Raw genomic sequence first — 27,200 nt, 5'->3', positions numbered from 1 at the left:
TTTATTGCATATAAAAATAAGTACTCAGAGGAAATTCCCCTTTACAACATATAAGAAAAAAAAATGAAAAATGAGCTATACAAAGAGTGACAAGAAAAATTTTAAAGTCTAAGTAAAACGACAAAAAACATAAATATATACAAACACACATACGTTGACCGTATGAATCCACTTCAATATCAAATAAAAACTTAGGAACTTCAAGACAATTGTTTCATAACGTATAACTTTTTTAATTGATTTTCATCCATTTGGAGAGCCCCAAAGAAACAAATAATAATAATAAAAAAATTAAAAAAAAGAGAATACATTTCTATAATGGCATTTATATATACTATAATTATATTATTCACCTAAATGGCTAATTTTTAGCAACAAAAGAGGTTTAACGAATTCTTATTTTCTTGAAGGAAAAAAAATCTTTTCTTTTTTTTTAAATATATTTTTTTATGCAATCACGTCAAGTTAAATCAACATTTTGTTAAATGTACACAGTTTTTTGCCTAAATATACTATGTATACACTACACATTTAACTTAATTTCATAAAACATTAACTTCCAAATAAGAAATTTAAATGTATAAACAGGAAAAAATAAAGTATAATTCAATATCAAAAAAGAAAGAGGGATTAAGAAAATTCAAAGAGACATTTTGTGCCATAATTCTATTCTGATTTTAGCTTAATTTGGCCCAGAATAGAGAAAATCAAAAAATTAATACTTTTTTTCGGATATAGAAAGCTTAGGCACTAAATCTGAAGGCTCAACGTGGCATAAAATTTTTTTAAATATAAAAGCTTTATCCGATAATTTAAAAGTTTCACATTATAGGATACCTTCTTGAGCATTAAACTGAAGGATCAAAGGAGAAATAATTAAATTAATGCAACAAAAGCTCACAACAGCCGAAAAATATCAAAATTTTTAATGGCTAACAAATAGCCCATGTTATTAGTTTCATTACGAAAAAATATTATTCTGTTTTACTTTTTCATTTATCATCTGCATCTAATATTCAAACAAGTAGCTCGGTTAATAGTGCAACAAACAGCTGATTGATATACTCAAGATTCCTTGATTGAAGTGAGATTTTAAGAAAAACTGAAAGGCCCTGACGACACAGAATGAAATTTAAAAAAAAAAAAGAAGAAAAAAAACCCACTTAAAAGTTTAAATGAATGTCTTAAACATGTCGATGATAAAAATGCATAGAACATAACCATGTTATTTTTTTCTTCTTTCAGAATTCTATCATTTTTATTATTTGACACATTACTTTATCATTGACTGATTGGTTTATATTCAAATTTTATTTATTTATTCATTTTATTTGTTTTTACTTATTTATTTTTCGGCCGTAGCTACAGCCCTGTGCCTTATTCAAGAAGGTCATGCTTTCACAGACGCTATGTACAAGAAAGGATGTTCAGATCCGAACAATGGCAGCCTCGAACACCATTCTCCGAGTTCCAGTTCATGACAGGGTCTATCACAAAGTTCATATCTTTTGGGCCTTGGCGTCTTTGATTTTGTGGACGCAGTGCTTGGGGTCGAACATGACCTCGTTGTTCCTGAAGTATGGTTCCTGGTACTTGTAGAATTCCTCCATGTTGAAGTTTGGAAAGAAGAAGGAAATTTCTCTTCTGGCAGTGTCGGGGGAATCTGATAGAAGAGGAAATAAGTTTCAAGCAAGACATGTCATAAAGCAGATAATCAGGGGTACCCAACCCTCTGAAAGAACGATGACACCCCCCCCCCCTCAAATGCTACGAAGTAACCCCTAAGATTGAGAGGAGAGCCCCCCCCCCCCCAATCAAAATAACGGGGGAAAAAGACACTTAAAACAACTCCTCTTAAAATTTCAATGGCATAGTCTCCACCATGGACATCCGCCCCCCCCCTCCCCAATATGATAGATCTTGCATCCAACTATGACGACTTTCCCTCATAAGTTCACGAGACTTCACCAATTTTTTATTCTCCCTACCATGCATTAAAAGCAAAAAAATTCATTGTTTTTTCGAATGTTACTGAATAGGTAATAACTAGTAACTACTTACAGTTACACAGATGTTTTCGAACAGATGTTACCTTTGAGTTTTCATGTACTGCATTTGTTATAACCTTGCTAAATTTGGCATCACTCAATATTAATCACTCAAATCTCTTTTTCATAGAAAATTACATAAGGCCTTTTGAAGCTTCACCTGTACGTTGATTCTCTTTGCTTTGTACCACTTTAACACTTCTTTTTTTTTTTTTTTTTTTCCTTTTATACATTTGGAAAGGACGCCGCAGAGGAACTCCCACAAAAAAAAAAAAAAAAAAAAAAGGAATACAATTGCATATTATGCAATGAAATGGTTAATTTTGACATGCAGGTGAACCACGGCTTTGGCGAGAAATGGATGAGATATCACCCAGTTAGCTTCATTTCTGGCGACTATGTTTTGGCGACATTTTGTGACAAAACAGAGAAGAAAATATGGGATAGCTTGTTACTTAGTTAATTCCTCATTTTAGTTATATGATTCAAATTAACTCTCAATTATATTTATACAATTACTGTGAATTATAATTAATTTTTGTTAATATATTAAATTAATTATAATAAACAAATCTAATTATAATTACCAAATTTAAAAAAGTTAAAAAAGAAAGAAATCTTTAGCAAGGCTGAAGACCAGGCATAAAGACCCAGACTTTCGGGATACACCCGAAATACAACCACTGACTCCTATTTTCTTGTAGCATTGGATGGTGTAGGCAGATCAAACGCTACAAGGCACTTTTCTTGTAGCATTTGGATGGTGGAAATATAACCAAATTACGAAAAATAAGTATAATTATACATAATTTCAGATTCTTAATGAATAAATTTGGCCGAAAAAGTAATTATTTTATAGAAATTATAATGTCCCCACATTAGCTGCTTCTCTAAAACATGAAAAACGAAACGATATGCGACATGAAATGATACATTACCTGAACCGTGAGTGGCATTTCTTGTGTCTGTTAAGCCAAACCGGGCTCTTAGGGATAAAGGAGCTTCGTACTGGGCCCTAAGAAAAGGAATTTTGAAAGTATTTAGAAATGATTCGATTTTAGCTCAACTCTATTTAAGTATTACGAGGGTCATCCGGAAAGTAAAGAACGATTTTGTGTAAAAACTTTAATTGCTGATATAAAAAAGTAAATATTTGTTTACTTACTAATTGATACTTAAGTTAATTTTCTACATAGTTACCGTTTAAATTTAAGCACTTGTCATAGCGTTTTATAAGTTTTTCTATGCCTTCTGCATACACATTGTCGGTTGCCTCCAAGCTGTTGAACCAGTCCTTAACAGCTTCTTTAAGCTCCTCATCACTGCCATAGCGCTTTCCACTCAATAAGTCTTTCAACTTGGGGAATAAGTGAAAGTCACTGGGGAAAAGTCACCTCAGTGATTTGTATGTAAATTTCTATTGGTCGCAGTCTTCTTGCATTCAAAAATCTTATCGCACTACGAACCTCATACTTCGAGGGATCATTAATTGTGACGAACATTTTAAAGTCGCACAGCTAAGCAATAACTGGCCTTAAGGGGGATCGCAGCTAATGCCAAACTGAAGCGAAGCAATGCCAAGATGCCAAGGTCAATAATCACGCAACAGCGTTGGTGGGGAACGCAACCACCGGCCAACACAAAACGTTCTTTACTTTTTGGATGACCCTCGTATTTTTGTGCAAGTATTTTTGTACAAATAAAAACAAAAAGTAGTGGCACCTTTTAAACAATGCAAAAAAAAAAAAAAAACTTAAATCGTTTTTAAAAACAATAATAATTAAAAATGAAAAGTTTATCAAAATTAATACATTTTATCACAAAAAATCGTTAGTAGCTGTTCTAGATAAAAATAAAGTGCATCGGAATTTATTTTTCCCCATTGCCAAAAATTAAAATGCTAAGGCAACGCTTGACGATGACGACTCCAATGCAAGGTCATCGAAGTCGGACTGTGGAGTAGAAGTTGGATTGATTTGGGGATAAGGAGTGTCGGAGTCAGCCATTTTCCCTCCGAGTCTGTTCTGAGAAGGACAAAATTTGGGTTCAGGAGTCGAAGTTGAAGGCCCTAAAATTCTATTACCACTGTGCAGCCCTGGTAAAACCATTTGTCCTTTGAAATCATTTATCTTTGACTCCAATGTTAAGTCTATAGCATATAGCATTATTTGATTTTTATTAATAACGTTTTTCTATTCCTTGAGAAAGCAAAACTTGAAAATATATTCAGAATCTGCTCATTTTATTCAATTTTTCAGTGCTAAAATTTTTTTTCGTGTTGTCTTTAATGTTAAGAAATTTTGAGTTATTCAAAAAATACCCTTAAAATAGCTAAATCAAAAAAAAAAAAAAAAAAAATCTATTAATGTTCTTTATCAAAAGTTGTTTGAAGCAAATCCGCCTTCAAGTTCAAGATCTTTATTGGCATTAAGTACGTGTTTATGTAAAGAGTTTTTTGAACTGCTCAAAATTTAACGAATATTTGTTCAAACCAAAAAGATATGGGAAGGGGATCTTTCTTCCTTGCCAAGATCTTTCAAACAAAAAAAAGTTTGTAGTTCTGCCTTAGCCCTGGCTTTTAGGAGCGGTAACTTACTGCTTTAAAAAAAAAGTTTGTTCAAATCGGACAACTCACTCAAAAGTTATATATATATATTGGACGGGAGGGGAGGGGGGGGACAGATAGATCGACAGACACATTTTCTCCATCTCAAATCTCTTTCCTACTGTCTAATTTTTAATTTTTCGATATTTATTAAATTGTTTAATTTGTTTTTGACTTTTGTTTTGTTTCTAGTTCTGTTTTGTTTCTGTTGACTTCTGTCTTAAAAATGCATAAAGCTTTCTTTCATTTTTACTTGAAAGTAGGCAAAATAGCTAACTTACCGGTAAACGTGTGTGGGGCCCATCAACTCTCTCCAATGTTTGATGGCATTTTCCCTGGCAAGGATGTGCGCTGATAGAAGACCACTGTAAAGAAAGACCCTCCGTTATATCCAACCTTTATCCAAGAGACTTTATCCAAACAGGGATAAAATTAAATTTAGCAAGAAAAGATTGTTTTAATAAAACAAGCAAATGATAAGATAATTCTTATATGATCCAGAATTTTTGCCATCAACTTGATAGCCCTAAATAAATTGCGACATTAATTGATATTCAAATTATACGCAAGTTATTGAGATGCGACAGGAACTTCATTTTTAACATTTAGTAATATTTTTAGTGACTTACAAAATATTGATGTGTATTTGTATGCTTGCTTTATTCACACGGAAAATGTTTATTTTATTTAATGTGTAGGGATGTGTCGTTCGTGAACGAATGAGCAGACCCGTCATTTAAGGGGTCAGAAGAATTGATCCCCCCCCCCCCGCCTTGCGAAAAATATTGTTTTTACACATGAGTGGACGTGGTTTGCGCTGTTTTCCGACAAAATTTGCTTTGTGTATGTACTCTTTGCCTCTCCCCTCCCCAAGAGAAATTCGAAATGATGGGGCAGTGAATGAGTCTAAAAGACCCGACTCCTTAAATTGAACGGCGCAGTACGGTCGCTAAAAATAAACGGTTGATCTTTTAAATTATGACATTTATTTTATAGCTCTCTTTCTTTATTATTTAAATTTCTTAATATTTTTTTAGTGTTTTTCGATATAACTTTCATTTTATACACACGCAAAGTATTTATTATTATTATTATTTTTTAACCAGTGACCGTACTATACTCGGAGAAAAGATATTTCTGTTCAGGACATCACGTCAACTTAATTATGTTTTTTTATTAAGTAAAACTTCGTTATCCAATTTTGTATCACGTTGGAATTGGATCTGCGATTTTGTTCAGATGAAAAACAGACGTCGTATCTTACCTTGCCGCCACTAAATCCCCAAGAAATATTTTACAAAATGAACTTTTATTGTTTTACACAAACCAAATAAAATATGCTTTGAATAAGTTTTATTGGCATATTTTCTTACGGTGAGGTAATTTTACTCACTTTTTCTTGAAACAATATCACTGACGCAATAAAATATTTTCAATGTACGTGATTAACTCTTTCAAAGAGGTCACCTGCAACTTTTTTAAATGAACGAATTCCATGTTCGAGTAAAAGAAATTACCGATTCTCTGATAACAGATCATTGAAAAGAACGACATTGCCCATCTCCAGTTGAAAATAACAAAATGTAGGCTTGATTGAAAGTTAAGCGTTTTTAATACATTTTAACACTTATCTGTATGGGCTGGTAAAGTATAAATGTAAAAAATGCCTCACACGACGTGTCGTTTCTAAGAAGAAGTTCAAAAAAATATGCATTCACGTGTCACAGCAGATATTATCGCAATTTCTTGTGCCATTTAAGTTCAGCTGTGATGCTAACCCAAAGTTTTACTATAGTCAGGCTCTGGTAAAAAGATCTTTGACCTTGGAAGAGATCTTTTTTATCAAGGTTGAAAATAGAAAAACTCTTAGGTTGGCACAACGCCAACAATCGTTATCGCAACTCTTCTTCCCTATTTTAAAAAATGGAATCGTCCAAGCCTTAATCAATCGGTGGTCTTTTTATAAAACTCACTTCGAAAATAGCCAAACTTTGTCTACATGCCAATTTAATTTTTTCCCCGAGAATGAAAATTTTTTATCTGATCGAAATTGACCAACAACCAAAAAACATTATAGTATCTTAGGTAATCGCTTTTCACAAATCAACTATATTCTTAAACTTATTATTATTTCTATAACTTTTCAAAAAAAATTCTATAACTTTTCAAAAAGAAAGGAAGAAATAGGTGGTAAATAAAGATAAGCACTGGTTGTAGGAAGGTAAATAGGCAGTAACTGCATTAAAAAAAAAATGCATTTTTGTCATCTATTGTACTTTAGCTTTATTGTGTAAGCTTGCTTATTTGGTTTTCGCTGAAAATAAAGCACGAAAAAAAGTCAAATTTCAACACTTCCCTATTGATAGTATGGAATCCAAAGCGGGTTCCTTTAACTATCTCAAAAACTCATTTCTGCAGATACTGTCCTTTACCTTCCCACAGCAGAGTAGTTACTCAATGAAAAGAAACATATTGATAGTAAATCGATCGTTTTAAACAGTCTCAAACCACATCAGAAAAAAAGAAAAGAAAAAGAAAAGGGGAAACAAAGTCTTACAGCAGTTTTTGATTTGCGCATAAAACAAAAAGATTTTATCGGAGTACCTATATCAATCAATAAAGTCTGACAGGAAAATAAAATGTCCTTACCTAGACATAAACGTGACCAAGCGATTGAAGAAAAATTTATCTGAAAACGAAACAAAAATAATCAATAAAATATCCTCTATTAAAGAAATTATTAAAGAGAAAAACAGATGCTTTGAAGATAATCACAAGCAAACTGTTCAAACTGACCTTTGTGTTCAATATAGAATTTTTCTGCCTCTGTTCTACTCAGTTGAGCAACTTTGGTGTCGACAAAGTAGAAATTATTAGCTAAGACCATCTGCCGGAGCAACTAAAAATAGAATAAATCAATTCAACATAATATGATATTTTTACTGAATTTCTTTAAAGTTGGCAACATAAACAAAAATACTCGATTCTTTTCGGAAATTACCGAAGACCCATGGACTAATAATAAGAATAGACCGAGCTATGGCAACCCTTTTGCTGCTCATAAACCAAACCATGTGACTGGTGGATATCCTAGCAACAGCGGGCGTTGATCGTAGCAGACGATCAACGCCCGCGAGAAATAAAATAAATACAATTGATGGAACACGGAAGAATAATCTTTTATGGAGTCCGATTTGTAAATTTGTTATTCTAAGTTGTAAATATTTTGTTAATATAGTGAGTTTTTTGTTTGATAGTACTGTGCATTTTCTTTAGTCAATTTCAATAACTCTCTAAGCAATTAAAGATGCAAGCGCCCCAAAAGAATCGGCAAACGGTAAGATTTTTACTTACAATTTCAATTTAAGATACCGATTAGTACATTTTTGCGTTAACGAAAAACGTTTACGCCATTACGTTCACGCCAACGCTGACGTAGCAGTTCCAAATGAAGTAAAAGTTACTGAAAACTGTGATCAAACACCAATTACTAATGTCAAAATAATGCATAACTAAAAGAAAAACAGTTCAATCTCTGCACCTGGAAAAAAATTATAATGAAAGCACATTACGTCTTAAAATACATGTCGAGTGCCAAACTATAGATAATGTTGCCATCTAGCAACCATGGTGCCAAAGTTTTCGCCAAGCCTTCCACTAGTCACACGATGTATCCATGAAGCAATTTTTTCATCAGCAAGTCTGAGAAAGCTCGGTCTACTCTTATTATTAGTCTATGCGAAGACCTGTCGTAACGATGGAAGACTTAAGGAACATCTCAACTTTGCTTCAGAATAAATAATGAGCAAGGAAGGGAGGCCCACAACTCCTCCTCCTCCCCCAGCCAGAATCACTGATATTTAATCACTATTACCAATTCTAGTAATGGTAATTTCTGTACCTCGGAGCAGGGATGTGCACAGAAATTTTGGGGCCCATCACAAATGACTTTTACGGGCTCCCTCCATATTGTTTACCCTTGCGTCCTGCATAGATTTCACCCCTCTTTTTGATGATTTCGGGCGCCTTTCAGGCTTGGGCCCGGGCCAACAGGTGTGTGTGTGTGTGTGTGTCCCGTGCACGCCACTGCCTCAGAGCCAAACTAACGTAAGTCACATGATTGTACTTTGCAAAAGAGCGGAAAAATTTTCACCTGGTGCATAGAAAGGATGGAGATCGCGCTCTTTTATGCTGGTGAATAACTATAAAGGAATTTTATAGAAATACGTTGTGATGACTCGATACGGAATAAGATTTTACAGATAAAGCAGTAACCTGAAAATTGCCATTGTTGGGCTAACGCTAGTCTGGCTATGAGGTACAGATTTATCAGGCGCCGATACAAAGATGCGAACATTCCTCCCTTGAGGGACGTCTCTGCTCATAATTTTTCGACATTGAAGATGCTCAAAAAACGCAGTTTTAGACGATCTTTGATGATCTTAGGATAAGAGAGATTCGGGACTCTCCCCGGGATATGTTCTGGAATCGAAGTCCGAAACATTTGTCATCAATATTTGTAACCTTAGATATCTAGTAACGGGTGCGACATGGTAAATCCGCCACTGCAGGTTTACTAATTAGTTTTATCTGTCGATTTTTTTAAATCCCGGGCCCCTTTTGCTGCAGGACCCCGAACTTTCCCCTGCTTTCCCCCGACCGCCTACATGAGACCTTGGAAGCATTACGCAGTGAAATGTCGTAACGTATTCTCTCTCTCTCTCTCTCTTTTTTTTTAGGTCAATATGCACTGCAAAATCAGATACTTTCTGTGCCTTCTTTTTCAATTCGTACACTTCTTGTAGTAGCTTTATCCCGTTCCTCACTATCGGCCGATTTTACCAGATTATCAATTCTTCGTACGTCGCCCATTTTATTCTTTAACTTCCCTTTTTTTCACATCTGAAAATCTGGAACGCCAATTGAGGTAGTGAGAAGCAAAGTGGCAACATTCAAAATTTGGAGTTAACCAGTGCAAATGGTAGGTGAACCTCTCCTCTGTCTTGGGGCAAGAGATTGTACTAGTAGCCCTAGTAGGTGCTGCTGTATAGCACGATTTTTTAAAAAAATTCAATGAAAACCTACCTAGGAGCAGATCTTTACGTGTTTTTACTCGAAACTTAAAATAGTCCACTTGCATCCCTTTGCTTCTCACTTCCTCAATCGTAATGACACGAGATTCAATAGCAGTCAATAGAAATCCTTCAAAATCGTAGATAACTGCTAAAGAGTATGTCGCTCAGCTAAGTTCCGTGTATGAACAGAATTCTTGAACAGAACAAATAAAATTTGCATGCCATTGAAAATTTTACTTTTTAACAGCAAATAAAAATAAATAAGTTTCAAAAAACAAAAACGTGTGTGTCGTTAAGACACGATAGAACTGAAACTTTTTTTTTTAACATTCTAAACTGTTGCTTCACCCGCACTTTTTCTCCCATGCCACGCTTCTCTTCTTGCTGCGCCTGACTTAAAGCATATTCACAACAAAGTTGTAAATTTTGATGAAGAAAATAGATTATAAACAACGAGAAAACTAAACAGCACTTAAAATCCGTATTTTAATTGTTGAAAAAAACAATGAAAACTAATTTAATACAAAGCTAAAGTTGTTAATAAAAGTTAAAAAACTAATTTCAAAGCTTAACTTAAGCAATATGGATTACGCTTATGCTGCTTGAATCAAAGAAACCAGCGTTATTTGAAAAGTTTAAATCCACAAATATATTCCTGCTTAAGTTCAGCATTGAAATTAATTTGATAGTTTTTTTTACAATACTAACTTTATAATTACTAAGATTTTTCACTGTTTTTGGCAACAACTAAAAAACAACTACAGTGGCTCCCAAAAGTCTTCGTACACCTACGACTTTCAACGAAATATGCTCCAAATCATTGGTTAGAATCAATATTTCGGGATAGGTATTTGATTATACGATCTATGATCAATGTTTAACAAAATTGCATGAAAAGTTTTTAAAAAATATTAAAACTTAATTTTTTAAAAATCAAAAACCGAAAGGTGCAAGAAATTTTATCTCACAAAAGTCTTCGTACACTTTATAAAATGTCTATATATTATTGAATAATCTAACTTTTGATTAAGCTATTAATTAGTAGAATATCATACAGTATTCATAACACCTTTTAAATGTCTGGGAATAGATTTCATTCTTTTTCTTTCTTTTTTAGCGTAATTTCTGAGTAAATGTTCTACCACACTTCGAGTATTACTATTTCTAGCTCTATTTTCGTTTTAAAGCCCTATTTTCGTAATCTAGCCTCCAGATATCTCCAAATACGTTACATTAAGTTACAATCTGGAGATTGAGGAGGTATTTTCTAAACTTTAGGACAATTTTCGAGGCACTAGACGCAAACGTTGAAAACCGTGTGCTTATTATCGTTATCTTAATAAAAAACTAAGTTGTTTCCAATAACCAAATTTTTGGCTAAGAGTTCAAAATTGTTTTTTAAAAAATTTAAAGGAACAGCATGATTCATAATTTTATCAAAAAATTACAAACTACCAAGTCCTGATGCTGATATGCACCCTCACACTAAAACACCTTCACCGTCCCGATTAACTGATCCAACTAAGTTCTTCAGATTAAGTTCCTAATTTTTTCTTCTACTTACAGTTATACAACAATTTAACCAAAAATGTTGAATTAATTTTTATCTGTTAGTAAGACATGATTTTAAACTGTTTTTAGCTTATTTATCACTGATTTTAGGACGAAAAGCGTAAGCTTTCTGTTTTTCGCACGACCAAGAAAATTTCTGCGGGAAGAGGTTCCATTTAATCCAACTAATCAAAGAACTTGGCGAACAATTTTAGGTGAAAATTAAATGTAAAATGTTTCATTTAAGTCTGCAGTAACTTTTACAGTACTCAAATGTGTATTTTTCATAAATTTTTTTACCATTAAATCTACGATCACGCTTTGTCAACTTTGCCGGTTGACCTTTTCTTACCTTGTTTTCGGTCCGATTCCTTTCTTTAAAGCATTTTATCAAGCACTTTACTATACAAACAAATAAATTAACTAATTTAGAGACATTTCAAACCAATTTACCACTACTGTGGGAAAAAAATTCAAATTTTGAATGGCGTTTGCAGTTTTTTACGAATACCAGCCATTTTACAGTAATAAGCAATATATTAAGGAATAAATAAACAAAAAATTAAAATCAAATGACTTATAAGGGTCTACACAATGCAAAAATATTAATAAAACGGCAGATGATAATTTTAATCATGAATTTATTTGAAAATATTTGAGTGTACGATGACTTTTGTGTTATGTTATTTCTCTGTCTCTTCGTTTTCTGATCCATTTCAAAAAGAAGATCCGTCAATATTTTGAAAAAAACCAATGGGTTATATTTAGAATGACATAGGAATGATGTGAAAAAATATTGGGCTTTATATTCGAATTCAGTTTTGAGTTATTTTGGTTTTACTAAAAAATTTCAAAGTGTACGAACACTTTTGGGAGTCACTGTACGTCACTTCCGTCACATAAAAATTTTGCCGATCAGAATTTCGAAGCCCCTGGCATCAAGTTTCCCTTCAAAAAATACTAGAATTTTCAGTTAATTACTCAAAACTTGACTGCATGTACTGTAACTAGAGCCACTATCCTAGATAGGCCGACGCACCAGCTTAAAAGTTGATTGGATCAGATTTTTCATTGTTGCGCTGCTAGGGTTACCACAGCAAAGTTTCGGATATCGCCAAATTTGCCGAAAATAATATTTTACGTAATAAACAATTCACGTGTGCCGCTAATAATCGCTCACAGTGAAAAATCACCAAACGCGATAACTCGTTAGAAAAGACAACCTGTCAAACAAATAGTTGGGGCAACATGAAACTATGATAAGGATCTGCGTAGCCTTCACAATGCTTCCAAGTTAGGTTTGCCTCAACTATAGCAGTTTTAGGTAAATTTAAATTGAAAATTTATGGATTTTTCGTCAGTTTCTTTTCGGGTGTATTATTTTTATGTGTAGTGGCGGTCCCTGAAACATTTTTCGCTAATAACTTTTATGACAATTTGATTCATTAAAGCGATTGATTCAATTAATCACTAGAGGTTGATTTAAATGATAGGAATAATCCTGTACCTGAAAAAAAGCAGTCAACTTAGACAGGTGTCAACTTTACAGGTTTTACTGTATATGGTCCATCAACAAAATATCATGAGAAAACTTTTAAACAATGCTCAAGATCTTTCTTTCTTTTGCAGTACTACACATTTTAAATAATTATCAGAGAATTACCCACCCCACTTCCACACGCACAGAAGCTTTGGTTTTAAGAGGTATAGCCAATCCTAGTATCTTTACTCGTATGTACAGCGTGTTACCGTTTAACCTGCAAAACCTATATTTTTGTAACCATTAGCCGTAGATTCATACTTCCAATTGCAAAAATGGTCAAAATATGTTGCAGAGTTAAGATATTAAAAAATGAAGAAAAAAATTTAGTGAAAAATATAAAGTCTACCTTTTTTTAGTCCCCAATTCCCCTGCATTGCATTTTTAAAAATCAAAAGCACGAAGAAACAATTCGAACACAAAAAGTTTGACAATAGTACAACCAATGTGTACTCGCTACGACTACTACGACCAATTGACACTAATTTACACTCACATCCAATAACACTTCATAGCATTAACAAGGGTTTAAAATTACATGTGCGTATAGAGTGTTCTTTCAAATTGTAAGAGTTTTTGTAGTGCATTTTCATGTATCATAGCATAACGTTTGCATTCATATTAACTCATTTGATGCAAATCCATTGTTATTATATTATATCTGTATTTATATTAATTCCAATGATAGGCTTAAGTTTAGTTGCCAATGGTGGATTGCCGATTAATTATTCTCCAACTTTCGTTTCTGATAAAATAGGGTCGAATTAAGACATGATTAACATTCGTTATACATTTTTGTGTAAATGTCTAGGACCAATTCATTCTAGTATTCGAAGTGTTTAAGTAATGTTTTTCGCTGTTAAATATTAAATAGTGTGTGAAATCGGTAATCTCTACTGGTTCTAATCGAACTTTAATAACTAAAATCTAGCTAGTACTTGGTAGACAGTTGATTGTAATTAATATTAAAAATTATATCAAGTTAAACTAGCACTGGTGAAGAGTTTTTTTTTTATTTTGATTTCGACCTCCAGTGAATCGACAACCCACAATTTCGACCATATAATACTTTATATGTTAAATGCGTAATTGCAATGACTTTCCAAAAAAAAAAAAAACCATAATGATTTCTTATCCATATACTCTTTATTGGTTTTACAAACTTAATTAAAATACAATGCTTCGAGCACAGTAACTTTTTCCACTGTTAGTTATTAAACGAGCTGATGTGTGCATCACATGACTTCCTTTTACTCCAATTTTAATGTCATTTTCCCCATTATTGGCAATTTTAATGTGATTTAATAGTTTACTCTCTAAATATCACCCACCACCAGTGGCCAAATTGAAACCATATTTAAAAAAAAACAAAAAAAAAAAAAAAAAAAACGCCAAATTTGTCGCCAAGTTGGCGACCAAAGGACTGGCGATATATCGCCAAGTGTCCGTCAAATTATAACACCACTTGAATACATCGAAATCAACAATGATTTCCCCCAAAAAAGGGGCAAAAGACTCCTTTAGAAACACCCGAATGCAACCAAAAGGGGAGGTGCACAACTAGACCCCACTAAGAGTCTATGTACCAAATTTCAATTTTCTAGGACATACCGTTCTTGAGTTACGCGACATACATATGCACATACGCATATCCGCACATACATACATACGTAGATACATATGGAGTCACGAGAAAAGTCGTTGTAATTAACTCGGGGGGAATGTCAAAATGGATTTTTCGGGTGTTTATACGTTCTTAGGCACTTATCCGCGTGTGGTCGGGTTGAAAAAAAACTCAACATTAATTCGGGGGTGAGCAAAATGGAAATTAAGGCCGAATTTTGAGTGAAAATTTTTTCGCGAATACAATTACTTCCTTTTTTGTAAAAGGAAGTAAAAATATGAATTTTAATATTTGTACTGCACTAGAGTACAAGATTTGCTATTGTAAAAATATTTGATTTGTTTATAAAGTTTGTTCCCGTATTAATACATTCGCTTCCGTTTCTATTGAAGCCGCACATAGCAAATTTAAGGCTACAACGTAACAGCTTCCATCCTTCTACTGTAACTTTTTATTATGAAATTACGGCTATAGAGAATTTTTTATTCGATTCTTCGACCCCGCCATGAACGTACTGTATTTCTTAAACGACTTAGCGATAAAATTGCTTTTTATTCTTTTATTTCTATTTATTTGTTTCTCCGTAAAGGGGATAGGAAAAGAAAAAGCGACATTCTATTATCTAGTGTGTTTAAATTATAAATTTAGTTTTTACTTCATAGGATGTTTTGTTGCGCATTTTTTAGTTTCCTAGTATGTGAAGAAGCATGACTGCTGTATAACTTTTGTATTTATAGTTGCAAAAAAGCCATTATCTAAACATCTTTTTGCCTAGTGTTTCATGATTTAACACCTACTATAAGTACTCATCAAAGACAACCCTGTTGTAAAAATTTCCCCGCCAAGAAAACCTTTAACTTTTCCGCACAAAAAAGAAAACCTGCATCCTAAACCCAAAAACCCTCAGCCATAAAAAGTTATGATATCTAGTTTGACCGCCAAGTATCTGCCAAACTATCATCCTCCCTCTTCTCCTTTTTCATCACAGCTACTTCCATTAGAACCTCCTCCCACCTTCAACTCCTCAGAAATATGGATAGATCTTTTAAATTGTTTATCTTGTTTGGCGGGAAGCTTTTTGCTCACCAAGCAACCACTTCACTTTGAAAAGCTTCCCGCCAAACAAGATAAACAATTTAAAAGATCTATCCATATTTCTGAGGAGTTGAAGGTGGGAGGAGGTTCTAATGGAAGTAGCTGTGATGAAAAAGGAGAAGAGGGAGGATGATAGTTTGGCGGGTACTTGGCGAGCAAACTAGATATCATAACTTTTTATGGCTGAGGGTTTTTGGGTTTAGGATGCAGGTTTTCTTTTTTGTGCGGAAAAGTTAAAGGTTTTCTTGGCGGGGAAATTTTTACAACAGGGTTGTTTTTGATGAGGTATCACATCTTTTTGCATTGATATTATTACTTTATCTGTATTTTTAGAATTGAGAACTTCAAGTCAGAAAATTTTCAATTGAAACAACGCTGTTGTGTGTTTTTAAGGAACAATAATGGCTAGCCTAATTTTACGTCAAGTTATTTTCTGACTATTAAGATTCTATGTTCATTTTGCGAGAATTGGGCGGTTTAAATTTTATTGCAATCCTTGTATCCTCTCTGTTGCAAAGAAAACTCCTTGGACAATAAAATACTATATTTTAAATTATATTGTTTTCGAGTATTTTACAACTTTGTAATAAATTGTATTACAGTTTCTTTATTTGACAGATTATTCAACATTTTCATGAAGGTTTCTTTAAATGTTTTACTGCTTGGGGCTATTTTAATCTACTTTTCACTTTTTGTTTAATTACATTTTTTCTTAAATCGTGGATTATTTTACGTTTTATGGGATAATTTTAATTATTTGGTGATTTATCTTTTTCTTGATAGAAGCCTTTGTCATGTTTGATACCTAGTTTTGTTTAAAAGTTCATTTAAAAAACGAAATAACGCATGTTATCACCGAGCAGAAAAAAAAAAAAAAAACTAAGCCATTAAATATTTTAAATTTGAATGTGTCAGAAGATCTATACAACTTTACTCGATGTCACATCGCGGATATCCCAAATTTGCCATAGCGAATGCACATGTTGCGCACGGACTAAGCTCATTAAAAGTCTTGCTTAAATTAATTGCAAAATTTTTTTCAGCTAACAAATTACTGCAAAGCACGGATATCCACACATGTATTTCATACATTTTCAATTCATTATGTGTTGTTTGTGAAAAATCCATTAATTTAGAAAATAAGCAAACCAATAAAAAAGTGCTATTTTTCGCTTTCAATTAAAAAGTTATATGTGCCGTATTCATGTGCGTACAGTTTCATATAATTAGTCACGTAAAATATTGTAATGGTTTAACCCCAGTTTCGCGCCGACATTTAAAATTTCTTCCCTCCATAAATATATCAAAACTGAAAAACAGGGGAAGGAAATTTCGTATCGGCAAAACTTTGGGGGAGGGGGGAGGACAGCATTCTAATCTCATTCATTTGTTTCTCTGCTTAAGTATAAACAAACAACATAGAATCTGAAAACAGAAAGCCGAATGAGCTAAGTATGCGCGCATGCGTAGTCGCTGTGACAAATATGTGATATCCGCGATTTAACGTCTAGTTGCAACTGTTGGATATGTTTTAGTCTTGATTGAATTTCATTTCCTAAGACAACTTTGGAATAACTGTTAGATCTGTTCTAACCTTGCAATTGCAGTCCGAGATATACAAACCCTATGAGCTGAGAGTAAGTACATAAGAATTTAGGGAAAATTAGTGATTTTCAAACTTCAATTACTCCGGCCCATGATGTCCCTGTGGGTTGAATTTTTGTATATGTACTCAATGGCCCCCCAAGAATATGTATACAAAAAATCATTACCACAGCCCCCCGGGGGGCTGTGATAGAACCCCGGGAAGGTATAATTTGGGGGTAAAAACGGGGGGGAGGAGAGGGGGGTCAAAAAGCACATCAGTAGGGCACAAGGAATGTGTGTGCGAAATTTCAGCTTGACTCCCTTTTTCGTCTGGGCTGTAACCCTGTCAAAGAAAGCGAAAACTTTTTTGAACAGCGATTTTATAACTTTAATACCTCCTCCCCCTGACGGTCCAGGGGATTGTATTTTGGTTTACGGCGTCAGGGGCCACTAGAGATTGAGTGTACCAAAAATCAACTTCGGGGGTCTTCATGGGGCTGAGATAAAGAGTGGTGAAAAACCCAAAAAACCCCAACTTGTTCTGTCGTGTAATCTTGTTCTTGGTCGCTTTTATTTTCTTTCGTCTTTGGCGGTGGATTTGCTTCTGTTGGCTGCTGACGTTTGGTTTCCTTGGCGGGGCGGGACGTTCCCGCGTGCCGTGATATAATTCAATTTGTGACTGCTTTATTTTGATCAATCAAAATTAATAATTACCTTTTAAATAGAGCTAAAGACAAGAGCTGTTTTACAGTGAATAATTATTTGACTTTTTCTTTTCTTTTTTGCAATGCATCAAAAAAAGATTTAATACTTTTGCCATTGTATTGAATTTGATTGGTGTGTGAAGTCTATTCTCACATTTCTCAATCTATTCTTCAGTACATATGACATGGTTTTGTATTCTTAAAGGGTATGCAAAAGTAACTATATTATCTAGTGCATCTGAAGTGTAATTTTTTAGCTTTAATTTAAAAAAAAGTTTGTTATGAACCTGTAAATTTTCTATGCACATGCCAATAAACCTGATTTTCATATAACTGTCGTTTTTATTGACTGAAATAATATTTCATGTTTTCCCACTAACAAAAATTTGATATTATCTAAATCTCTGTGTTACTTTGATTAATCCAAAAAAAAAAAAAAAAGTTCAATATTAGCTTATCATCATACCAGAAAGAAGATTTTGTGGTTTTTTGTTTTTAAAATTACACAATTGCACGAGCTTTTATTTAGTCGATAGGCAAAGGGGTTTTGATTCAAAGAAGTTAATGTCATCAATAAATTTGTGCTTTTGGCTTTTGATGAATTTCTATTTCAAATAGCATTTTCTTCCTGACGCGAAAACGCCGTACATCTCGATATCATCAATGTTTTCGTTTCTTCCTTTGCTTAGCATGAGTCATCATTCCTCAGTACCGGGCCCGAAGAAGCAGCAGAGCAGAGAAGCAGCCCTCGAACCTGTGCGACTTCGTTTCTTTCATGTTTTTTGCGCTCCTCAACCTGTGCGTCTCTGTTCTTTTGCGCCCTCGAACCTGTGCGCCCTTGAATCTGGTCAGTGCCTTCGGGGGTTTTTTTTTTTTTCCCCCTTTGAACCTGAGCGCCTCCTGTTTTTTTAGTGCCGCCGAACCTTTGCACCTTCTGTTTCTTTTTTTTATTTTTTATAGCGCCCTTGAACTTTTCTCCCCCCCCCCCTTTTTGCGCCTTCAAACGTTTGTGCCTTCTTTTTTATTCGCTCCCTCAAACCTGTGTGCCTTCGTGTTTTTTTTTTTTGGCGCCCTCGAAACTTTTTTCTTGTTTAACTTAATTTGCCTCCTCGAAAGTGTTGCGTTTTCTTTCTTTCTTTTTTTTTTTTTCTCGCCTTTAGGGAGTCAAGGTTGGCTCCCTCTTGCAGGACCTTAGATTGTTTTAATTTTGAAAATCCTTTTTTAAGTAGAAAACGAAATTAAACAAAAAAAAAGCACTTTAATTTAAAATAAGCCATTTCTAGAATATTGCGTTCACACTATTACTAAACTAGTACTATTGCGAACAAAACATGGATTCCATAAAAAAAATCGACTTTCAAAAGGATCTCACTTATTTTCAAACCAGAAAACTATACATTAGTGTAAAGATGGGGGGGAGGGGATCCAAATAAATCACAAATAAAAGAGTATACGTTTTTTTTTTTTTTTTTCTGGACACATGAGGCGGCGGGAAAGAAACAAAGGGATGTAAGTGGACTTTTTTAAAGTTTCGAGTAAAACGCGTTTGAAGTTCAGATTCTAGGAAGACTTTCATTGATTTTTTTTCTAAATCATGCTGTATGCAGGGGTGCCCATACAGGAGGGGGAAGGGGGGATCATGGTGCAGCCTGCGCCATTGAAATTTTTAGGGGATGTTTTGAGGGGTATTTTTCTCATTTGGGGGGCTCTTGCTCTTGGGGGATCTTCGCAATATTTAGGGGGGGGGGTGCGCCCTTGCTCTTGCACTTAAACAAAGGAGAGCTTCTTCAGTGGCACTCCACTTGCATATAACTTAATATTTTTGCAGTTGGCGACAGTGTAGGATTTGGGAGGTGCACACATAAGTTTTTTTTTTTTTTTTTGTAGAAAGTTTTTGAGAAACTTTTTGAGTTTTAAGACAGTATAACATTTAAAATACAAATACAAAAACAAAAGTGACGACCAGCGACAGGCTCTGGGCCCAGCTAGACTGGTCCTAGTCAATTTACAATCCCCAGTGAAGATCAATGGCCCTCTTAAAACTGTCTACTCCTTTGCTCATTACCACCTCTTCCGGTAAGCTGTTCCAAGGTTCCACTACCCTGCTAAAATAATAATTTTTCCTAATATCCATGTTAGCCTGAGATTTAAATAGCTTAAAACAATGACCCCTTGTCCTGTTTTCAGTGCTAAACTTTAGCCCCGTAACATCTTTCGTTTTAATAAATTTAAACAGCTGAATCATGTCCCGTGCAGGACCCAGTCCGCCACTGGGCACCACACATTATCGTCAAAATTAAAATTTAAAAATCTTGTTTGAAACCAGCTGTAGATGTTTAGAGAAATTTTGTTTTAATTTTGAAAATCCTTTTTTAAGTAGAAAACGAAATTAAACAAAAAAAAAGCACTTTAATTTAAAATAAGCCATTTCTAGAATATTGCGTTCACACTATTACTAAACTAGTACTATTGCGAACAAAACATGGATTCCATAAAAAAAATCGACTTTCAAAAGGATCTCACTTATTTTCAAACCAGAAAACTATACATTAGTGTAAAGATGGGGGGGAGGGGATCCAAATAAATCACAAATAAAAGAGTATACGTTTTTGTTTTTTTTTTTCTGGACACATGAGGCGGCGGGAAAGAAACAAAGGGATGTAAGTGGACTTTTTTAAAGTTTCGAGTAAAACGCGTTTGAAGTTCAGATTCTAGGAAGACTTTCATTGATTTTTTTTCTAAATCATGCTGTATGCAGGGGTGCCCATACAGGAGGGGGAAGGGGGGATCATGGTGCAGCCTGCGCCATTGAAATTTTTAGGGGATGTTTTGAGGGGTATTTTTCTCATTTGGGGGGCTCTTGCTCTTGGGGGATCTTCGCAATATTTAGGGGGGGGGGGTGCGCCCTTGCTCTTGCACTTAAACAAAGGAGAGCTTCTTCAGTGGCACTCCACTTGCATATAACTTAATATTTTTGCAGTTGGCGACAGTGTAGGATTTGGGAGGTGCACACATAAGTTTTTTTTTTTTTTTTTGTAGAAAGTTTTTGAGAAACTTTTTGAGTTTTAAGACAGTATAACATTTAAAATACAAATACAAAAACAAAAGTGACGACCAGCGACAGGCTCTGGGCCCAGCTAGACTGGTCCTAGTCAATTTACAATCCCCAGTGAAGATCAATGGCCCTCTTAAAACTGTCTACTCCTTTGCTCATTACCACCTCTTCCGGTAAGCTGTTCCAAGGTTCCACTACCCTGCTAAAATAATAATTTTTCCTAATATCCATGTTAGCCTGAGATTTAAATAGCTTAAAACAATGACCCCTTGTCCTGTTTTCAGTGCTAAACTTTAGCCCCGTAACATCTTTCGTTTTAATAAATTTAAACAGCTGAATCATGTCCCCTCGGTCTCTTCTTTGCTCAAGACTGTACATTTTTAGCCTTCTAAGCCTGGAATCATAATCTAAGTGGGAAAGTCCACTTATTAGCCTTGTAGCCCGCCTTTGAACCCTTTCCAATACATTAATGTCTTTCTTAAGATAAGGAGACCAAAACTGAACAGCATACTCCAAATGGTGTCTTACCAAACTTCTATATAAGGGCAGAAGAACTTCTTTAGATTTATTTGCAATAGATCTATTGATAAACCCAAGCATCTTATTGGCTTTGTTACTTGCAATGCTGCACTGTTGGCTAAACTTTAAATCCTGACTTATTAGGACCCCCAGATCAGTAACTTTGTCTGCCTGACTAATGACTGAACCTTGCAAATAATAACTTGTACACTTATTTCCATGCCCTAAATATAGCACTTGACATTTCCCAACATTAACAGCCATACCCCATTTATCAGCCCACTCCGTAATATGATCTAGATCCTCTTGCAGCTGATTTGCATGTTCTTCATTTTCTACAGTACCCATAACTTTGACATCATCAGCAAAACAATTCATGTTCCCAGAAATATTTTTGTGAATATCGTTCATAAAGACAATGAACAAAACAGGCCCTAACACTGATCCTTGAGGAACCCCGCTTAAGACCTCACTCCAATTAGAATAATTTCCCCTCACAACTACTCTTTGTTTCCTTCCGGTCAGCCAATTTTTTACCCAAATGAAAGTTTTCCCTCCTATTCCTATATCAGCTAATTTGCTAAGTAGAGCAACATGCGGTACCTTATCGAAAGCTTTTTGAAAATCAATGTAAGCAACATCTACAGGCTTCTTATTGTCCAAAGCCATGGTAACTTTGTCATAGAAATGTAATAAATTAGTTGCACAAGATTTACCTTTCCTAAAACCGTACTGAAAACTAGTCAATAGATTATTAGTCTCTAGAAAATTTACTATCTTAATTTTCATCAAAGTTTCAAAAATTTTGCAAACCACCGAAGTTAGACTCACAGGTCTATAATTTCCTGCACTCCCTTTAGACCCTTTCTTGAAGAGCGGTGTAATGTTAGCCAGCTTCCAGTCCTCTGGCACTGTCCCCGAATTATAAGAAGCATTGAAAATGTTTGGGATTACATCTGCTAATTCCTCTGCACATTTATCTGAGTTTGAAGAAAATCTTGCTGATTCTTGTTCACTCAGACATGTCCCTTGAAAATAACTGATTTTTACTCACTTCATGATGCTTAATAACATTTCATGTAGTTTTTGTCTCTTCTCTTCAATTTTTTGTTATTTAAAACTGGGACCAAAGAAAAGATCACTAAAAGTGCGAGGACCAGACATATTTTGTAGTTACTGTTCTGTTAATTTCTCTTATGACCAGTGGCGTACCCAGTCTGTCGTTTGAGGGTTTAAACCCTCCTCTGGATGAAAAATTAGGTTGATAATTGATAATCACTTTTCTTTCCCCCCCCCCACATTTCATAGAAAAAATCATGCAGAGCATACATGATTCATATTATATATATATATATATATATATATATATATATATATATATATATATATATATATATATATATATATATATATCATTAATAATCATGTGAAGATCGACCCCCCCCCCCCTGGAAAGATCCTGCATATGCCGCTGCTTATGACCAGGGCTGTGGAGTCAGCAAGAAAATGACCGACTCCGGAAACTTAAAAACCTTGGACTCCGACTCTGCAAGCGCTGGCACAGTTGCAGACTTTCGTGACAACGACCGACTCTGATTCTTGGAACTTTAAATCTTTGACTCCGATTTTTTTACTCCAAAATCAGTCCCACTCTGACTCTACAGCCTTGCTTATGGCCTCCTTTTTCAAAAATTACCAAAGAGTCCACTCTTGAGTCCAAATTAGGCTGCCAAAGAGTACTTATGATATGGGCATAGCCAGGGGCGTACGGGGGGGGGGGGGGAGAGAGAGAGAGAGAGAAGGACACCTGTTAGCCTGGCTTAAACCTGAAGGGAGCCTAATATTTTTAAAATGAGGGCTGAAATATAGGCGTAAACAGTATGGAGGGGCACCCGTAAAAGTCATTTGTGACAGTCCCCAAAATTTCTGTGGGCCTAGCAAGGGAGGTCAACAACCTGAACCCTTAATTTTAACCAATTTTGTCAATCCTGACAATTGTAGTTTACACATATGTAAGGATTTTTATGAGACCCCCCCCCCCCCCCCCGGCAAAAAAGGGTACATGCTGTTTGCGCTAGTGAATCTACTTATTTATGCAAATTTTTAAACAATTTTACGCAAACATTTCTGTAATTTAAAACAAAGTCTATCATACCTACAGCTAAAATCAGGAGTTTAAAGACCTTACTGAAATATGGAACAGATATTATCATATTCAAAAGGCTGATAAAACTGACATAAGCATGTTTTTTTCTTATCAAAGTTTAAGCTATCATATCTTTTTTTGCAAGTGTTAACACTATCACGTGTTTTTATGCTTTGACCTTGTTAAGATCACGTGCACACTTCCTCAAAATTGTTAGATCAAACCTTTTTTCCCACCGAATGTCACCTTCAAACGTTCATTCTAGTTGCTATCTCTTTTTATCAAGTGATATTGATAGTCAGAGCTCTTTGTTATTACCTCATAATAGATAAAGAGATTTCTTTTTATTGCCCATGCTGATATTTGAATTAAGTCATACAATGAAAAAAAAAAAAAAATCTTAATTAATCCAATATAGAAATCTTTTCTTTTATTATTCAATGTCCAGCGTGAATAGAAGAAGGCTTCTATAAATTTATAGCCATAAATATAGGCATATGAAGTCCAATACTTCAAACAAATTTCTCTCCCCCATAATCCATTTCATACATCATTTCTGTGCCTTAGAGCCAGACTAAAATAAGTCACATAATCGCTACTTTACAGAACACATTTGCCTGGTGTATACAAAGGATAGGAGTTTTGCTCTTTTAACACTAGTGCATAAGAACAAAGAATTTTCTATTTTAGAATTACACTCACATGGATCGATGTAAAATAAGATTAAACATACAATGCACTAATAAGCTGAAAATTACAATTTTTAGACTTTCAATACTCTAGCTCTGTGGTACATTTTTGTCACATAAAATAGTATGATGATGAGGGCATGGGAAAATTTTAATTCAAAATTTTAAACTAGAAATGAAATAAACATGACTGCAATTTCAAACTTAGCACACAACTGGAAAAATCTGGTGCAAACTGCTGAAAACTAAAAAAAACCTTAGTTAATGCTAAGGAAAGGATAAGACTTATTTTATGTGAGGTAATTTTTAAAGTGCATTTCAAATTCACATTTAAAATGTATCATTAATAGCATTAAAATTAAGGTTTCGAAAAGTATCCTTTACATTAATCAGATTAATGTTAGATAAATTGTAATCATATAGTTTCATTAAATAAACAAATACTAGATTAAACCATGTTTCAAAGCTTGGAATTTAAATGTTACAATGCATAACAAAATATAAGTGATGTTTGAGAAGGGGTAGCTATGTCAATATTTTAATAAACAAAATGAAAATGATGGGTTTCTAATAAATAAAGCCTTCATAGTAAAAATATCAAAAATAGTATGGTTAGGGGATAACAATACTAATTAGAAGACGCAAATGCTACAAAAAATAATAATATAATTTTGTTATTTATAATATAATTATAAATAACAAAGTTGCCGAAAATAGTAAAAACACATTTCATGTTTTATGATAGCTTGATGCTTTGATCTAAACTGAAATGACAAGAAGAATTAAACACCACTTTAGAGTATTGAGGTTTCATGCCAAATCAACACAAATGGACAAAAATATTTCCCTCAACATCTCTGAAATTTATTCAAATTTTCAAACCCTTTTAAAACAAACCTCTATTCAAGCAAAAATATTGCTGTCACATTTGTATGCATTGCAATTAATAAGAGCTAAACTGCAGCAATGATACTAGGTATTTGCTAAACATAAACCGTTCAAATTTTCAGAATTAATAAATTTTAATATTCTTATCCATTTTCATTTAATTGTATGTAGACACATCCTACGTCATTAAATAAAACGTCTAGTAAACTGATGTAATACATGTTAAGGAATTGAGTTAAAATGTAATGAGTTAGCTGATATTTTACAATCAAGTTTATTAGCAACAGAAGAAATTAAATCAGTCCTTATCTTAACACATATATGGATCACTCAAATTTGAGTCAATGTTATTTCGAGAAAAGCTGCATTAATATTTAATCATATTCTTGTATTAACTATCTCATTATTGCATTGTTTAAGACATCAATAATACCGGTTATTACTATTACAAGAATACAAAATTCAAGATTTTTTAGTTTTTGATAGGGGATATTGACATATGGTTTTTGACATGTCAGTTAGGTTAAAACTAAAAATTTGTTTTCAAAAACTTGCTAACCATGGCAATGTGTGTTAAAACCATAGGCAGACCCATTATACCAGTGATCAAGGGGATCAATTCCCCCCCCCCTCCCAAATTCTAGAAACCACATCATTGTGCAGTTTGTTGTTTTTCCCTATAAAATGTATTGCTTTTAGCCATGGGCGCCCATACGCAAAATTGAAAGGGGGTGGGGGCTCAGCTATTTAAACCATGGTTTAGCAGGACATTTTCCCCATGGAAGCAGATTTCAAGACAGATTAGAGTCATTAAAATTTGACATTTTTAATATTTTATTCATTAATGGCTGAAGAAGTGTTTTTACATTTTTGGAAAGAAAAAAGTACTAAAAGCAAGGAAGTTCTTATTTTTTATGGGGGGGGGGGCTCAAGCCCCCCCTTTCCCCCCTATATGGGCGCCCTTGCTTTTAGCAGAGGCAGCTGCTCCACTTTGCCCTTTCTGGATGTATGCCCATGATAAGTCCCCCTCGTATCACCCCTGGTGTGTTCATTTAAACAGAATTATTTACTACATAAGGTATTAAAAAGCATCAAATTACCTAGAGATTGTGGAAAACTATCAATTGAAACAAGCAATAATTTTCAGGAAAAGGATTATTAATCCAAATATGTTATGTATCACTTTTAAAATTATATAGTGATTTCTTACTAAAATTATTCGATAAATATCTGAGAGAAGACTAAACTACAAGGCTAAACCTTGCTGCAAATCTAGAATTCAAATGTTACAGTGCATGACGAAACACAGATACCAAAATACAATAGTCATGTTAGAAAAGGGATAGCAATGTCTAGATTCAATATTCAATTGGAAAACGAAAATACATGAAAAATAACAATATTGTTCCCTGATATTCGAATCGAAATTGAAAAAACAACTATTAACTTCTAGATACTGAATCAATCAAAGTATTTCTTTACAAGTTTCAACGGTTTAAACTATTCCTAGAGATAGAAAACAAAAAGTGTTTTCAAAATCTGCATAAAAAACTTATTTTAAACTATATTTTATGTATAAATCTTAACGTTCCTCCCCGTTTTTTAAAAATAAATTTAAATAAATATCTTACTTCTAGGTTGAATGGATTTCTGCACACATCCGGTTTGATAATCGCTAAAGTTAGCTCCAGAGGTGCTATGATTTTAGACATATTGTTGAAATCAAAGAACTATTCATTAAACAGCAGCAGCATCGGCTGAGAGTTTCTCTCTGATGCGGGGAGAAACGTTCATACGCGTTTTATTCTTTCTCCCAAAACATTATCTGCTCACATGGTCGCATCGTGAATTGTTTATCAACACATTGACCTGGCGTCAGAATTTAGAAAACAACAGCTTCGGAATCGCTGGTTCACCCACGATTCAATGGCGCGAAACTATCTAATATACGACACTGACAAATAATAACATCAATCAGGTATAAACTGTAGCAACAAACACATTTAAACAAATCTGGTTTACGAATTTAAAGAGCAAGCGCCAAATTCAAACACAACAGACTTGTTTTATTTCT

The 27,200-nt window shown here is 34.1% G+C and overlaps 1 protein-coding gene across 1 annotated transcript; it reads right to left on the bottom strand.

The window, feature by feature from the left end:
* LOC129228163 (nucleoside diphosphate kinase 6-like) lies at positions 1-27,200 on the bottom strand. Its single transcript, XM_054862817.1, has 6 exons — positions 26,758-27,200; positions 7,450-7,552; positions 7,303-7,342; positions 4,935-5,018; positions 2,987-3,063; positions 1-1,663 (listed from the first exon to the last, which is right to left on the bottom strand). The coding sequence occupies exons 1-6, from the start codon at positions 26,836-26,838 to the stop codon at positions 1,500-1,502; spliced, it is 549 nt and encodes a 182-aa protein (XP_054718792.1). The 5' UTR covers positions 26,839-27,200; the 3' UTR covers positions 1-1,499.

Source organism: Uloborus diversus, chromosome 8, assembly GCF_026930045.1.
Source record: "Uloborus diversus isolate 005 chromosome 8, Udiv.v.3.1, whole genome shotgun sequence".
Lineage (NCBI taxonomy): Eukaryota > Metazoa > Arthropoda > Arachnida > Araneae > Uloboridae > Uloborus > Uloborus diversus.
The sequence above is the reverse complement of the archived record's forward strand: the minus strand, read 5'-3'. Positions and strand labels throughout refer to the sequence as shown.